The sequence below is a fragment of the Chanodichthys erythropterus genome, chromosome 24 (genome assembly GCF_024489055.1).
Source record: "Chanodichthys erythropterus isolate Z2021 chromosome 24, ASM2448905v1, whole genome shotgun sequence".
In the NCBI taxonomy this organism is placed as follows: domain Eukaryota; kingdom Metazoa; phylum Chordata; class Actinopteri; order Cypriniformes; family Xenocyprididae; genus Chanodichthys; species Chanodichthys erythropterus.
In genome coordinates this window covers 27,369,851-27,385,040 of record NC_090244.1, presented here as the reverse complement: position 1 = coordinate 27,385,040, position 15,190 = coordinate 27,369,851, and the positions used below count along the sequence as shown (strand labels likewise).

The 15,190-nt window shown below is 37.9% G+C and overlaps 1 protein-coding gene across 1 annotated transcript; it reads left to right on the top strand.

The window, feature by feature from the left end:
* Positions 1 to 5,398: 5,398 nt before the first annotated feature.
* Positions 5,399 to 7,679, top strand: faap24 (FA core complex associated protein 24). The gene is made up of 4 exons (XM_067380398.1): positions 5,399 to 5,689; positions 5,832 to 5,971; positions 7,004 to 7,159; positions 7,407 to 7,679. The coding sequence occupies exons 1-4, from the start codon at positions 5,581 to 5,583 to the stop codon at positions 7,647 to 7,649; spliced, it is 648 nt and encodes a 215-aa protein (XP_067236499.1). The 5' UTR covers positions 5,399 to 5,580; the 3' UTR covers positions 7,650 to 7,679.
* Positions 7,680 to 15,190: the final 7,511 nt, after the last annotated feature.

Genomic DNA, 15,190 nt, shown 5'->3' with positions numbered 1-15,190 from the left:
GCACCATTGACAGTATACTAGAGTAGTATGTAAAGTGTACACTATTGACAGTATACTAGTGTAGTATGTAGGTTAAGTGTGCACTATTGACCATATACTAGTGTGATATTAGTTCAAGTGTGCACCATTGACAGTATACTAGTGTAGTATTTAGGTTAAGTGTGCACTATTGACCATATACTAGTGTGGTATTAGTTCAAGTGTGCACCATTGACAGTATACTAGTGTGTTATATAGGTTAAGTGTGCACCATTGACAGTATACTAGTGTGTTATATAGGTTAAGTGTGCACCATTAACAGTATACTAGAATAGTATTTAGGTTAAGTGTGCACTATTGACCGTACACTAGTGTGATATTAGTTCAAGTGTGCACCACTGACAGTATACTAGAGTAGTATTTAAGTTAACTGTGCACTATTGACCGTACACTAGTGTGGTATTAGTTCAAGTGTGCACCACTGACAGTATACTAGAGTAGTATTTAGGTTAACTGTGCACTATTGACCGTACACTAGTGTGGTATTAGTTCAAGTGTGCACCATTGACAGTATACTAGTGTAGTATTTAGGTTAACAGTGCACTATTGACCGTACACTAGTGTGATATTAGTTCAAGTGTGCACCACTGACAGTATACTAGTGTAATATTTAGGTTAACTGTGCACTATTGACAGTACACTAGTGTGGTATTAGTTCAAGTGTGCACCATTGACAGTATACTAGTGTGTTATATAGGTTAACTGTGCACTATTGACCGTACACTAGAGTGGTATTAGTTCAAGTGTGCACCACTGACAGTATACTAGTGTAGTATTTAGGTTAAGTGTGCACTATTGACCGTACACTAGTGTGATATTAGTTCAAGTGTGCGCCACTGACAGTATACTAGTGTGTTATATAGGTTCAGTGTGCACCATTGACAGTATACTAGTGTAGTATTTAGGTTAAGTGTGCACTATTGACCGTACACTAGTGTGATATTAGTTCAAGTGTGCACCACTGACAGTATACTAGTGTAGTATTTAGGTTAACTGTGCACTATTGACCGTACACTAGTGTGATATTAGTTCAAGTGTGCACCACTGACAGTATACTAGTGTGGTATTTAGGTTAACTGTGCACTATTGACCGTACACTAGTGTGGTATTAGTTCAAGTATGCACCATTGACAGTACACTAGTGTAGTATTTAGGTTAACTGTGCACTATTGACCGTACACTAGTGTGGTATTAGTTCAAGTATGCACCATTGACAGTATACTAGTGTAGTATTTAGGTTAACTGTGCACTATTGACCGTACACTAGTGTGATATTAGTTCAAGTGTGCACCACTGACAGTATACTAGTGTGTTATATAGGTTAACTGTGCACTATTGACCGTACACTAGTGTGGTATTAGTTCAAGTATGCACTATTGACAGTATACTAGTGTAGTATTTAGGTTAACTGTGCACTATTGACCGTACACTAGTGTGGTATTAGTTCAAGTGTGCACCATTGACAGTATACTAGTGTAGTATTTAGGTTAACTGTGCACTATTGACCGTACACTAGTGTGATATTAGTTCAAGTGTGCACCACTGACAGTATACTAGTGTGTTATATAGGTTAACTGTGCACTATTGACCGTACACTAGTGTGATATTAGTTCAAGTGTGCACCACTGACAGTATACTAGAGTAGTATTTAAGTTAACTGTGCACTATTGACCGTACACTAGTGTGGTATTAGTTCAAGTATGCACCACTGACAGTATACTAGTGTAGTATTTAGGTTAACAGTGCACTATTGACCGTACACTAGTGTGGTATTAGTTCAAGTGTGCACCACTGACAGTATACTAGAGTAGTATTTAGGTTAACTGTGCACTATTGACCGTACACTTGTGTGGTATTAGTTCAAGTGTGCACCACTGACAGTATACTAGTGTGTTATATAGGTTAACTGTGCACTATTGACCGTACACTAGTGTGGTATTAGTTCAAGTATGCACCATTGACAGTATACTAGTGTAGTATTTAGGTTAACTGTGCACTATTGACCATACACTAGTGTGGTATTAGTTCAAGTGTGCACCACTGACAGTATACTAGAGTAGTATTTAGGTTAACTGTGCACTATTGACCGTACACTAGTGTGGTATTAGTTCAAGTGTGCACCATTGACAGTATACTAGTGTAGTATTTAGGTTAACAGTGCACTATTGACCGTACACTAGTGTGATATTAGTTCAAGTGTGCACCACTGACAGTATACTAGTGTAGTATTTAGGTTAACTGTGCACTATTGACAGTACACTAGTGTGGTATTAGTTCAAGTGTGCACCATTGACAGTATACTAGTGTGTTATATAGGTTAACTGTGCACTATTGACCGTACACTAGAGTGGTATTAGTTCAAGTGTGCACCACTGACAGTATACTAGTGTAGTATTTAGGTTAAGTGTGCACTATTGACCGTACACTAGTGTGATATTAGTTCAAGTGTGCGCCACTGACAGTATACTAGTGTGTTATATAGGTTCAGTGTGCACCATTGACAGTATACTAGTGTAGTATTTAGGTTAAGTGTGCACTATTGACCGTACACTAGTGTGATATTAGTTCAAGTGTGCACCACTGACAGTATACTAGTGTAGTATTTAGGTTAACTGTGCACTATTGACCGTACACTAGTGTGATATTAGTTCAAGTGTGCACCACTGACAGTATACTAGTGTGGTATTTAGGTTAACTGTGCACTATTGACCGTACACTAGTGTGGTATTAGTTCAAGTATGCACCATTGACAGTACACTAGTGTAGTATTTAGGTTAACTGTGCACTATTGACCGTACACTAGTGTGGTATTAGTTCAAGTATGCACCATTGACAGTATACTAGTGTAGTATTTAGGTTAACTGTGCACTATTGACCATACACTAGTGTGATATTAGTTCAAGTGTGCACCACTGACAGTATACTAGTGTGTTATATAGGTTAACTGTGCACTATTGACCGTACACTAGTGTGGTATTAGTTCAAGTATGCACTATTGACAGTATACTAGTGTAGTATTTAGGTTAACTGTGCACTATTGACCGTACACTAGTGTGGTATTAGTTCAAGTGTGCACCATTGACAGTATACTAGTGTAGTATTTAGGTTAACTGTGCACTATTGACCGTACACTAGTGTGATATTAGTTCAAGTGTGCACCACTGACAGTATACTAGTGTGTTATATAGGTTAACTGTGCACTATTGACCGTACACTAGTGTGATATTAGTTCAAGTGTGCACCACTGACAGTATACTAGTGTGTTATATAGGTTAACTGTGCACTATTGACCGTACACTAGTGTGGTATTAGTTCAAGTATGCACCATTGACAGTATACTAGTGTAGTATTTAGGTTAACTGTGCACTATTGACCATACACTAGTGTGGTATTAGTTCAAGTGTGCACCATTGACAGTATACTAGTGTGTTATATAGGTTAACTGTGCACTATTGACCGTACACTAGTGTGGTATTAGTTCAAGTATGCACCATTGACAGTATACTAGTGTAGTATTTAGGTTAACTGTGCACTATTGACCGTACACTAGTGTGGTATTAGTTCAAGTGTGCACCATTGACAGTATACTAGTGTAGTATTTAGGTTAACTGTGCACTATTGACCGTACACTAGTGTGATATTAGTTCAAGTGTGCACCACTGACAGTATACTAGTGTGTTATATAGGTTAACTGTGCACTATTGACCGTACACTAGTGTGGTATTAGTTCAAGTGTGCACCATTGACAGTATACTAGTGTGTTATATAGGTTAACTGTGCACTATTGACCGTACACTAGTGTGGTATTAGTTCAAGTATGCACCATTGACAGTATACTCGTGTAGTATTTAGGTTAACTGTGCACTATTGACCGTACACTAGTGTGGTATTAGTTCAAGTGTGCACCATTGACAGTATACTAGTGTGTTATATAGGTTAACTGTGCACTATTGACCGTACACTAGTGTGGTATTAGTTCAAGTATGCACCATTGACAGTATACTAGTGTAGTATTTAGGTTAACTGTGCACTATTGACCATACACTAGTGTGATATTAGTTCAAGTGTGCACCATTGACAGTATACTAGTGTGTTATATAGGTTAACTGTGCACTATTGACCGTACACTAGTGTGGTATTAGTTCAAGTATGCACCATTGACAGTATACTAGTGTAGTATTTAGGTTAACTGTGCACTATTGACCGTACACTAGTGTGGTATTAGTTCAAGTGTGCACCATTGACAGTATACTAGTGTAGTATTTAGGTTAACTGTGCACTATTGACCGTACACTAGTGTGATATTAGTTCAAGTGTGCACCACTGACAGTATACTAGTGTGTTATATAGGTTAACTGTGCACTATTGACCGTACACTAGTGTGGTATTAGTTCAAGTGTGCACCATTGACAGTATACTAGTGTGTTATATAGGTTAACTGTGCACTATTGACCGTACACTAGTGTGGTATTAGTTCAAGTATGCACCATTGACAGTATACTCGTGTAGTATTTAGGTTAACTGTGCACTATTGACCGTACACTAGTGTGGTATTAGTTCAAGTGTGCACCATTGACAGTATACTAGTGTGTTATATAGGTTAACTGTGCACTATTGACCGTACACTAGTGTGGTATTAGTTCAAGTATGCACCATTGACAGTATACTAGTGTGTTATATAGGTTAACTGTGCACTATTGACCGTACACTAGTGTGATATTAGTTCAAGTGTGCACCATTGACAGTATACTAGTGTGTTATATAGTTTAAGTGTGCACCCTTGTCAGTACACTAGTGTGATGTACTATTGGTAGTACACTCGTGTGTTATATAGTTTAAGTGTGCACCCTCGTCAATACACTAGTGATATGCACTATTGGTAGTACACTCGTGTGGTCTGTCTCTGGGACTGAAACATGCCCGGGCTTGGCTCCTCTCCCTCACAGCTGATTGAAATCACAGACAGTGAATCAAAGCGGTCAAAGCACACATGATCTCACTAATACATCGTGCATCTTTGATTTTACAAACTGAATTATACTTTAACAATCTGCATGCTTTTTGGAAATGCATGTTATGCAATTAGTTTAGGTTATATATTCAAATGTACGATTTAATACACTGACCGTGTGAAATCACACATTCTCTTGACTTACCTCAAACGCGCCACACAGACTGATCTATAACTCTCAAACGAGATTAATCCATCAACACTCTCTCTGAACAATAAACACTCATCTAAACGCTTTTGTGGGGATTCAACTGTTTAAATGGACTCGCCTCAGCCAATCAGAGACAGCGTGATGCAAAAGAAGCATCGCGATATCTGCTGAGTAAAACAGGCGCGAGATTTGACGAGACTCGGAAATGGAAGTTTGTCTGATAACAACAATACAGATATTTATATTGTCGTGTTTATACACGTCCATTATGTAAAGATACATTGTAAGCAATTTGAAAGGCGAATTCCCGTCCTATATATGTTTTTGTTTGTAGCTTATTGATTTGAGCACATTATCGATCAGATTGATTGTTTCTGCTATGGAATCTAAGCCGGTTCCTGCGAGACTCCTGAACGCCGCTCCTCCGTATGGACACATAATCACTCATGAGAAGTGGAGAGGATCCACACTCCTGCAGAGCTTTAAAGGTTAGTGAGTCACATCATATAAACATTCACCAGGGTAGCGTTGTGCACACATTAAACTATACAGTCTTGATCAGTCCAATGGCGTGTCCATCATATAAGCCTGGCTGACTGATGCTGTTCCTGTAAACTGTGTCTCTCTCAGGCAGTGTGAAGATGATCTTCGAGGAGGAGCTGGGTGTTGTGGACTTCTGTCTCAGTAACAAGACGTGTGTCCTCTATGTGTCAGAAAGTGATCAGGTGGCAGGAAACAACTACAGGAGGAAGATTGTCCGATTCAGAAATGTAAATAACCAGTTTGGTCTGCTATTCTGAAATTATACCTTTTTTATGTAGCCTATGATAATTTATTGGCACTCAAACATTTGGATTAATTACATTTTTATATTTTTGAAAGAAGTCTCTTCTGCTCACCAAGGCTGCATTTATTTAATAAAAAATACAGCAAAAACAGTAATATTGTGGAATAATTTTACAGTTTAAAATAGCTGGATTCTTTGTGAATATATTGTAAAATGTAATTTATATCCAGTGATCAAAGCTGAATTTTCAGCATCATTACTCCAGTCTTCAGTGTCACATGATCCTTCAGAAATCATTCTAATATGCTGATTTGATGCTCAAGAAATATTTCTGATTATTATCAATGTCAAAAACCGCTGTGCTGATTTATATTCTTGTGGAAACCATCATACAACCATTTAAAAAACTTTTTTTGGGGAAAAAAAAGAAATGAAATACTTGTATTCATCAAGGATGCATTAAACTGATGAAAGTGACGGTAAAGACATTTTTAATGTTACAAAAGATTATATTTCAAATAAATGCTGTTATTTTGAACTTTCTCCTATTTAAAGAATCCTGGGGGGGGGGGGGACTGCTTGCAACATTGATAAGAACTATTATTAATAACTGAGTATCAGATCAGCATATTAGTATAATTTCTGAAGGATCATGTGACACTGAAGACTGGAGTAATGATGCTGAAAATTCAGCTTTGATCACAAGAATTAATTACATTTAATATGTATTCATAAAAAAAAAGGTATTTTAAATTGTAATAATATTTCACAATATTACTGTTTTTACTGCATTTTTAATCAAATAAACGCAGCTTTGGTGAGCAGAAGAGACTTCTTATAAAAGCATAAAATCTTAATTTTGCAAAACTTTTGACCGGTAGTGTATATATTATTTATTTATTTTTCAAAAAGTGCTGCCGTCCAGAAGCTACATATGATATTCATGTTTCCCAGAAGACAAAATGTTAAATTACTCTGATAAAGTGTGGCTTTGCTCTTTTCACTCTTTCTCCAGGCTAACAGTGGTCTGCAGGCGGTTGTGATTGTGGAGAAGACCCGTCTGAGCGAGCAGTACTTCAGCGGGCTGCAGAAGTTTGTGGTTTTGGAGCTTGGTCTGACCCTGCTGCCTGTGTCCACTGCGGCCGAAGCTGCTCAGCTCATAGCGCAGCTGGTCAGTCAGTTCAGCATCACTGCATCATTTTAGTTTAAAATATGTATATGTATAGCATCATTATGTACTGATTTTTTTTTTTTTTTTATCAGTAGCTGCGTAATAAGCAGAATAGTCTATCGTCAGCTGTTTGCTAAATAAACTCTGATACACCTGCTATTTTGCAAAACACTGTTGCAAAGCCATATACTCATATAAAAGTATGATGTTGTTTCTGTGCTGTTCAGAACACATTTGTCCTCCACAGGTTCTTGGCGAGAACAAGGAGAACCCGTTCGGCAGGAAGAGCGTGTCCAGACTGCTGGAGCCGGTGGTGTTGAGTCTGGTTCAGCAGATTCCTGGCGTTGGAAAGGTGAAGGCCATGCTGCTCCTCCAGAGGTTTCCCAGTATCCATCAGCTCAGCAGGGCTTCGATCCATGAACTAGAGCCCATAGTGGGACAGGCCACAGCCCAGCACATCACGGCCTTCTTCCACAACCAGTTCACGTAGAAACGCAGGATATCACGAGCTGATGTTCAGAACAAGAAAATAAACACTATTTAAGAACTGTACCTTTGATTTGATTGCACTAACAATCTCAGTGTATTTCTATGAAACTGTCTTTGTTTATGAAGTAATTAAACTCACAATAATGTTGTAGTATAATGGCTAATTCGAACAAGTCAATTTCTGCATTAGTACTTGCAGCAAAAGGACAAAAGGTGGCGCTGAAGACTCAGTTGCATGCATTTTGTTCTTTAACCCATTTCAGTGAGCCGTTGTCGTGGTCTCATGTTTCTCTTATTTATTTTAGCTGTACGAGTTACACAAAAAAAAAAACTTGATCATACACTTTTTCCAGAAACATTAGATGATAATAATAGTTAATTTGTTCATGGTACAGAAGGGCCTGAAACAACCTTAGGTATGTTTACATGCACTGTTTTTTGTCAATTTGAGTGAATCCATTCTGATTTCAGTTTCTGAAAGTTCTGTTTATATGAACCCTAAACTTTGCAATCTGATTCACATTTATGCTTGCTTAAATATTTATGTATTCCGAACAAAACTTCAGCGCATGCGTGGTGCCCCACAACTGGAGAAAGCCGCTGCTCTGCAGGATGACGTGTCTTTGTGGGTCAAGCCGTAAGTTCGCATCACCCTGGTTCCCTCGACAAAAACCCAATGGGATTTTTCCATTGTCTTTTGGATCATTGCAGAAAATAAGGTCTGTGACCAACAAAAGCTTATGATTTTCACATATTCCGTTCATCATGATAATCTTCAATGATGAACACTATATAGACGAACTACACCATGGTCACATGACTTCAACATCACCATCATTTAGCTTCCGACAGCCCTTTCAGTCTTTAAAACATTTTGCCTGAAAGTTTGAGGTATAATATTTTGATTATAAAGACACCTATACGTTTAAATTAGGCTGTGAAAGTAACTATTGAGTTGATGAGTTTACCTGTTCAGTGTGACAACATCTGTAGTCCCATAGCCATTTGTTAGCAACTGCCTTTTTCAAGACAAGTAAAACTTTTAAAAATAATCACAAGAGGGTTTTACTTATGTGTTTATATTGTTGAATAAAACATAAAAAATACTATTTCAAGTTTCAAACTTTTAATTCAGGGAACTGGAAGTGCTCAAATGCAGCTCCTCTCTGGGTTTTGGACTACAAAAATACGTCATCCCTGCAGCACTCTATAATGTCACTGGAGATTCCTGTAGTGTTGCTTTTGCCTTAAAGGGATAGTTCACCCAAAAATGAAAATTATCCTATGATTTACTCACCCTCAAGTCATAGTAGCTCTATATGATTTTCTCCTTTCAGGCGAACAAAAACAGTCATATTAAAAAAAAAAAAAAAAATATATATATATATATATATATATATATATATATATATATATATATATAAAGCTCTTCCAAGCTTTATAATGGGGGTGAATGGGGCTCAAAATTTTGAATCCCAAAAAAGCACATCCATCCATCATAAAAGTGAACTGAAGCAATGCGTTTTTATAAGAAAAAATATTCTTATTTATAACTTTATAAACTATAATCACTGGCTTCCAGCAACGGCAGTATGTGAGTTGATTTCCGAAGAGTGACCTCTGAACTTAGACGCCTCTCGAGGTTCAAACAAATAGAGCTGTGCAACAAACTCAAGCTCCTCTTCTCTTATATTGAAATCCTCTGACATTTCTCTTTAAAAATTCTCATTTTAGACTTCTAATTAATGAGTTTTGTTTTGCCCTATCCTCTGCCCTTCCATGTTCGTCAATATGTCATGCGTCAGGTCAGAGGTCACTCTTCCACCGTAACTGGACTTGCATATGGCCGTTACTGGAAGCCAGTTACTGTAGCCAGATATTTGTCTTACAAAAACCCATCACTTCTCTTCAGAAGGCCTTTATTAACCCACTGGAGCCGTATGAATTACTTTTATGATGGATGGATGCACTTTTTTGGGCTTCAAAATCTTGAGCCCCATTCACTGTAATTATAAAGCTTGGAAGAGTCAGGATATATATTTTTTTAATATAACTCTGGTTGTGTTCATCTGGAAGAAGAAAGTCATATACACTCAGGATGGTTTGAGGGTTTGAGTAAATCATGGGATAATTTTCATTTTGGGTTCTCAGGATGTCAATAAACATATGTAAGTTCGTAAGAGGTAAAAGGTAGCATGTAAAGAGATCTTATTATGAAAGGGCTCTGGTAAACAATCTGTTCTGCTTTTGTGCGCAAGGTGTGAGGATTCGGAGAGGGAGGACCCAGACGCAGAATGAGCGGGGGTGATGTTTATTAACAACAAAAGGGCCAACACAAGATAGTGAGGCAGGAACAAAAAAAAGGGCAGGACACACAACACAAGAACTGGCTGGTCAGGGAAACTGACATAACAGCAGGCCAGATTAGCTGCCAGGTCAGGTGAGTCAGTGACCAGGGAAGACAGGAAGCAGGGCAGGGACAAACACGATAAGACACAACACACACATGACAAGACAAGACGAGATAACAGAAACAAAATTAAACTGGGAACTATGACTAGAGAAAACAAAATAAAGAAACTAAGTATACTAGAACTAAAAAAAAATAAATAAATAAAAAAAACACAGGAACAAAAAAGAAATTGAATTTATCAAAAAGGAAATAATCAAACAAGGATCCTGACACAAGGTTTTTTAAATATTTGAATATGCTGAATGTTTGAGAATATTGTTTTCCTATAGCTCAGATAGTTTGCCCTTTCAATCCGATCAAAATTTCATTCGAATCGAGCTCAATCGGATCAGCTGAGCAGTCATTCCAATTACTAGTGGATTATTTGGATATGTAAGTGTAGCTATTGTTGATTTCAGGGTTTTTTTGTAGTATTTAAAGCTGCAAGCATCGTTGAAGGGGCCCTCGCACCCGGGGCCACCACCACCTGGTGGCCTTAGGACAACAGTGAATAGTGACATGCATTTAAGTGGGTAAATATAGGAGAATTATGGTGATAATTTTGATGTGCCACACTTTCTGCTGCCAACAGGTGGCGCTATGACTAACTGAATATTGGCATATAGATGTCTTCAGGCCAGGACTATTATCAAACAAGTGAAGTTTGGTGAAGATTGGATATTGTATGCCTGACTTAAAACAGCTTTCTCTTTCATGGCGAAACATCAGACTTTGTCAGGACGCCACGGACATTCCCTTTAACGAAAACTGCAAACATTTTGTAAAGAAAATTCAAAATAACTCACTTCCTGTTGTGTTTCAGATTTTGCTCCCAGTGACTTTTTTTTTTTTTTTTTTGGTATTGGGCTGTTACATGTGTCTACCGAATTTCATACTCGTTCATGAAACATAGTGCGAGGGGCACTTTATTGAAATTTTGTAGGTGGTGCTATCAAAACATTTTGCCACACCTAAATCTGAAATCCATATCAGACGTAAATTTCCACCACTTCTGACACGTCCAAAGTTTTCAAACATGTTTAGGGCCTCAAAAAAGCGATTCATTTTGGAGAAGAATAACGGAGCAATTCCAATAGAGTCGATGCTCGGGCCCTAAATATTCGGCCATATATTTTAGGTCACTAATTAAAGATGCACTATGTAATATTTTCTGCCACTAGAAGTCGCTGAAAGCCTATTCAAAACAAAGGCGTAGCTTGATGATGCCAAGTTTAAGCACCGAATCGTGGGACATGTCGTCTTCATCTCAACGGCCGGTGCAAAAGAATAGGGATAGGACTCAGGAACAAATCATGTTCATGGATGTGATTATTATTAACGTTACTGTAGTATGAAGCCATAGGCGTATTTTGCGGGTGGGACGGGTGGGACGTCATGTCCCCACCAGTGGTGTAGTCCTAAAAAAATAAGTGGTGTACTATTACCCCCCCCCCCCCCCCAAAAAAAAAACAAAAAAAAAAAAACATAAGCTCAACAGTAAATATGTTTTATGTTTTTGTTCACTAGTAACATGTTTCATTAAATGCGAATAAATACAGTGCATTCTAAAATTGGTTGTCATTTTTAATGTTTTACAGTTTGACTTATTTAAACATGCTGCTTTGGAATTATATTCACTGTGAAAAGTGATATATCTGAAATTAAAGTTTCATTTTATTCAAAAGGGTATAAAAAAAGCAAATTATTCAAAATCTAATTTATTAACATTATAAAAATGTGGTCACAAACAAACGAAAACAGTAGTCAGGCTGAATGGAAATTTAATCCACTCTCTGTCAGTAGGTGGCGCTTATGGAACAGCAGAAATAGAGCTGTTTCCCCGGTAACCTCTGTAAACTCAGTTTTATATTATTTATGCGCATGTAAGCTTATCAGTTTGACTGAATTTTCTACTTCATTGTGTCATAAGAAGTCAAACTATATCATTTTCCATTATCATAGCATTTATTATGAATAATTGCAACATAGCCAATAGAAACAACAGAACATGTCACAGGTGTAATATAAATCTAGTGAAAATATTCCCCTAATAGATTATAAATTCTACAAGTTAGCCAAATTTACCATAAATACTACAATAAAACGATATAAATTCTAGTAAGGGTGGGTAATGAATAGTTTAAAAAGCTTCCTAATAAATGTTGGCGCAAGGTGATGTTTGTCCTCTTTTCAGACTTCTGTTCATTTTGTCCATCAGTCTAGATCACGTTTGACTTTCTCTATAGCGTTTTAAAGTGTTTAACTCTCAATATAATTCAAATGGATCGCACATTTTATCATCAGTGTCGGGATGGCTCGTGGAAATCTTATCACACTTTTGGAGCTTAATAAGATTCAGAGTAGCGCATGTTTATGATTCCCGCACCACTCATGCATTAAATTAACAAGCTTCAGTTGCGCTGATGGTCTTTTGTACGGGAACTTAGCGCTTATAAAAGCGCCGAACGCATGATGTAGGCTATATAATTAATTAAGTCTTATTTATTCACCATATTTCTCACGCCGTGACCGCTGCAGCGAGAGAACTGTGCTCCACGCACGGCTCAAAACACTGAGTAGCTTTGATCGGAGTTCTCTCACTGCAGCGCGAACACGCACTGTGAAGCCTTTTTTAGCCGACGATGATGAGCCGGAAAATGACAGAAGTGCTCATGCACCAATTACAACAAAGAATCGCGAGTTTACACAACAGCATTGGATGCAAAGTTAAGGGGGAAACTAACAGGAGAATATTTTATGGACTTTCGAAGCAAAAAACAAGTGGGTATACGCAAATACTGATCCTTACAAGTCATAATACGCAAACAGCCCTGAGCAAAAAGTAAGCATACGGCGTATGCGTGCGTATGGCCCCGACTACACCACTGGTCCCCTTTTTGAAACATCTCGCGGATATCTAATACAAAAGAAATACCTCTAGTTGATTATCAATTTGAGTTAATAATAGGCGATCTGGAATGTGTTGTTTTTGAAATCATGTTGAGTGCTCGTTGTCGCTGTTATCAGAGGCGCAACAGTGTTCTCTTGGCGCTCGTGCACGCTGCGCAGTGTTCACACGGACGAGCGCTTCAATCTATCGCTTAACTGTTGCAGAGACTCTCTATTCGTTACGTTGAATCACAAAACAAAATACAAATAAACGTGTCCCTGCTTTTGATATACAATCACTGACGAACATCTTTGGTTTTAATGAGAGAAAAAAAAAATCATGCATGGTTGGTTGGATTCGAACCCAGAATCTCTTGCATGCTAAACGAAAATAATGCCTCCAGTCCATCAAGACAATCTATATTTTACAGCGGATCCACGTATTTATTAACTAATATACATACTCTCGAGACATATTGTATTATAGCAGATGTAAGGAAGAAACTATCATATTAATTTTAATATCATATTATTATTATTATTATAATAATACAATTACAATATAACCCCCCCCCCCCCCCCCACACACACACACATTCCTGTCCCACCCACTTTTTAAAACAAAGTTACGCCACTGTATGAAGCAGAGCAGGAGCGAGTGTTGTGGAGCTGAACGAGGAGCTGGAGCGATTGATCAACACACGCCTCACGAGCAGCGGGACTTTTATTATGACACAGTCGCCGGCGCTGCTTCCGCTTTTCCGGTCATGAGTATGAGGTAACGCAGCTCTGTTTACAACTCTAATACATTTGAAAGTGTTGAAAATGATGTTATAACGTTACTCTGTGCGTTCGCTCGGCGGATGCAGTGAGACACTGTTACACACTGCAGTAAGAAAGATCGATTTTACAATATCATATTAAATGCTGGATGGCTTGTGTTGATAAATGGCATGCAATTAATTTTAAAACGTATTATATGATGGAGAAAATGCTGTATTACTGTTACTAAAAATAAAGCTGCATCTGATTATGCTACGTTAGCTACTTTATAAAATAGCGTTTTTCTCTGAGGAATGTACTCGCAAAAAATTAAGAAAATTTGATGTAAACAATAAGACTAAACGTGTTGAGCTATATAACAATAATTAGTTTTCTGTCCATAAATATATCAAAACAGTTGTTCCCTTGTCTATTAAAACATGTAAATATTAAAGCGTCTTTGGTGTTTCCATGGTTTCCACAAAATAAAACCGGGGGTAACGTGGGTATGACGCGATTGAGAGGCGACTCCTCACACGTCCCGGAGCCTTGGTTAAAAGTGCAATTTTCTCATGATTTACAAATATTTGCAAACATGTGGGATATTGTAAGTACTCTATAAAGTAAACACTGGCCTAGTGGCTTTTGGATATTTTACTGCAAAAATCATACATATTGCACCTTTAAATAAACAAATCAGTGTCATTGACCATTTGAACTCCTAAAGGTCAGATTTCCTTACTTCAGTATGGAGAAAAAAAAAAAAAAAAAAAGCATTGTTACATGTGGTCTCAGGCTACTAGTCTTGGCCAGTTTAGTCCAAAATCATGAATTGGGACATCATGAATGTTCTCCTGGTTTGAGTGTAGTCCTATAGTCTGCTCTCGGCAGTACATCTTCTCCCTGTGTCCACCTCTCCTCTCGGTAGCTCCTGTGATCTATTGGTTTTCTGCTCGACTTCCTCTTTTAAGTGTCGCACACTGCTGGCAGAGTTTCAGCCTTCCTGCTGGACTACAAAGCAGCTCACTCTCAACGGCTTTCCTAAAGGAGATCAGCTGAAAACTGGCCTCCTTTATTCTGCAAGCAGAGAAAAGCTGCAGCCACAAATTCACGACTTGACTTCTTAAATTCCACACTGGGGATCCTTTCAGGATGAATGGGAGCTTGAGGAAACCTCTGTGTATGTGGGGATCACCCTGTTCCACTCTCCTTTCAGCTGGTGGTCTTTAGATTAGTAAACATGGCATAAAACATGTTGAATTAGGTTATCTCGATTTGAGTAATTGCTGCTGCCCTTTTAAGAAAAAAAAAGTAGGCCAATATAAAATTATAGATGAATTAAAACATGAACCATTCTTTCTTCCTTTATGTAAGTGCAAATATCATATATAGCACTTGATGGTTTTGTAAAATGCCAGAACATGTTCAGCGTGTGTGAA